At 64.1% G+C, this 1729-nt stretch overlaps 1 protein-coding gene across 1 annotated transcript in view; it reads right to left on the bottom strand.

The window, feature by feature from the left end:
• Positions 1-364: 364 nt before the first annotated feature.
• The window catches only part of LOC138865628 (uncharacterized), a 3592-nt gene continuing 2227 nt past the window's right edge, over positions 365-1729 (bottom strand). Inside the window, exon 4 of the mRNA XM_070136345.1 lies at positions 365-835. Coding sequence (XP_069992446.1) covers positions 365-835 — 471 coding nt within the window. The remainder of the gene's footprint in view (positions 836-1729) is intronic.

Genomic DNA, 1729 nt, shown 5'->3' on the forward strand with positions numbered 1-1729 from the left:
GGCGGGCGGCGCGGAGTAGGCCTGCCGGGACGCGGTCCCCGGCCGCCGGCCCTCGCACCCAGGCTGGGCTGCACTTGCGTCCTTATGGCGGCCGCCATTCATCAGCAGCATATCCACATTAAAGTCAATTTTTGCATTTCATCATCATTATCATTATCACATCATAATCATTAATACATCATCACCATCACCATCATCATATCATCATCATTTTCTCCTCATCCTCATTATCACCAACATTGTCTCCATCTTCGCTATTCATCTTCATTATATTGCTATTATCATCATTACCGTTGTGATTATCCTCCTAATATTCATAAGCAATGGCGCCATTGGTATTATTTTATCATACCATTTTCACATCTTAGAGGGGTCTGGGGGAGAGGGGACTGGGGGAGAGGGGATTGGGGAGAGGGGTCTGGGGGAGAGGGGTCTGGGGAGAGGGGTCTGGGGAGAGGGGTCTGGGGAGAGGGGTCTGGGAGGAGAGGGTCTGGGGGGAGAAGGTCTGGGAGGAGAGGGGTCTGAGGGAGAGGGGTCTGGGGAGGAGGGTCTGGGAGGAGAGGGTCTGGGAGGAGAGCGTCTGGGAGGAGAGGGTCTGGGAGGAGAGCGTCTGGGAGGAGAGCGTCTGGGAGGAGAGGGTCTGGGAGGAGAGGGTCTGGGAGGAGAGCGTCTGGGGAGAGGGTCTGGGAGGAGAGGGTCTGGGAGGAGAGGGGTCTGGGGGAGAGGGGTCTGGGGGAGAGGGGGTCTGGGGGAGAGGGGTCTGGGGGAGAGGGGTCTGGGGGAGAGGGGACTGGGGAGAGGGGTCTGGGGGAGAGGGGTCTGGGAGGAGAGAGGTCTGGGGGGAGAGGGGTCTGGGGAAAGGGGTCTAGGGGAAAGGGGTCTAGGGGAGAGGGGTCTGGGGGGAGAGAGGTCTGGGGGAAATGGGTCTGGGGGAGAGGGGTTTGAGGGAGAGGGGTCTGGGGGAGAGGGTCCTGGGGAGAGGGGTCTGGGGGGAGATGGGGGCACGAGGGGGAGGGTCCTGAGGAGGGGTCTGAGGGAGAGGGGTCTGGGGGAGAGGGGCCTGGGGAGAGGGGTCTGTGGGGAAATGGGTCTGGGGGAGAGGGGTCTGGGGGAGAGGGGTCTGGGGAGAGGGGTCTGGGGGAGAGAGGTCTGAGGGAGAGGGGTCTGAGGGAGAGGGGCCTGGGGGAGAGGGGACTGAGGAGAGGGGTCTGGGGGAGAGGGTCCTGGGGAGAGGGGTCTGTGGGAAATGGGTCTGGGGGGAGAGGGGTCTGGGGAGAGGGGTCTGGGGAGAGAGGGGTCTGGGGGGAGAGAGGTCTGAGGGAGAGGGGTCTGAGGGAGAGGGGCCTGGGGGGAGAGGGGACTGGGGAGAGGGGTCTGGGGGAGAGGGGTCTGGGGGAGAGGGGTCTGGGGAGAGAGGGGTCTGGGGAGGAGAGAGGTCTGGGGGAGAGGGGTCTGGGGGAGAGGGGCCTGGGGGAGAGGGGACTGGGGAGAGGGGTCTGAGGGAGAGGGGTCTGGGGGAGAGGGGTCTGAGGGAGAGGGGTCTGGGAGGAGAGAGAGGTCTGGGGGGAGAGGGGTCTGGGGAAAGGGGTCTAGGGGAGAGGGGTCTGGGGAGAGAGGTCTGGGGGAGAGAGGTCTGGGGGAAATGGGTCTGGGGGAGAGGGGTCTGGGGGGAGAGGGGTCTGGGGGAGAGGGGTTTGAGGGAGAGGGGTCTGGGGGAGAGGGTCCTGGG

The sequence above is a fragment of the Penaeus vannamei genome, chromosome 2 (assembly GCF_042767895.1).
Source record: "Penaeus vannamei isolate JL-2024 chromosome 2, ASM4276789v1, whole genome shotgun sequence".
Lineage (NCBI taxonomy): Eukaryota > Metazoa > Arthropoda > Malacostraca > Decapoda > Penaeidae > Penaeus > Penaeus vannamei.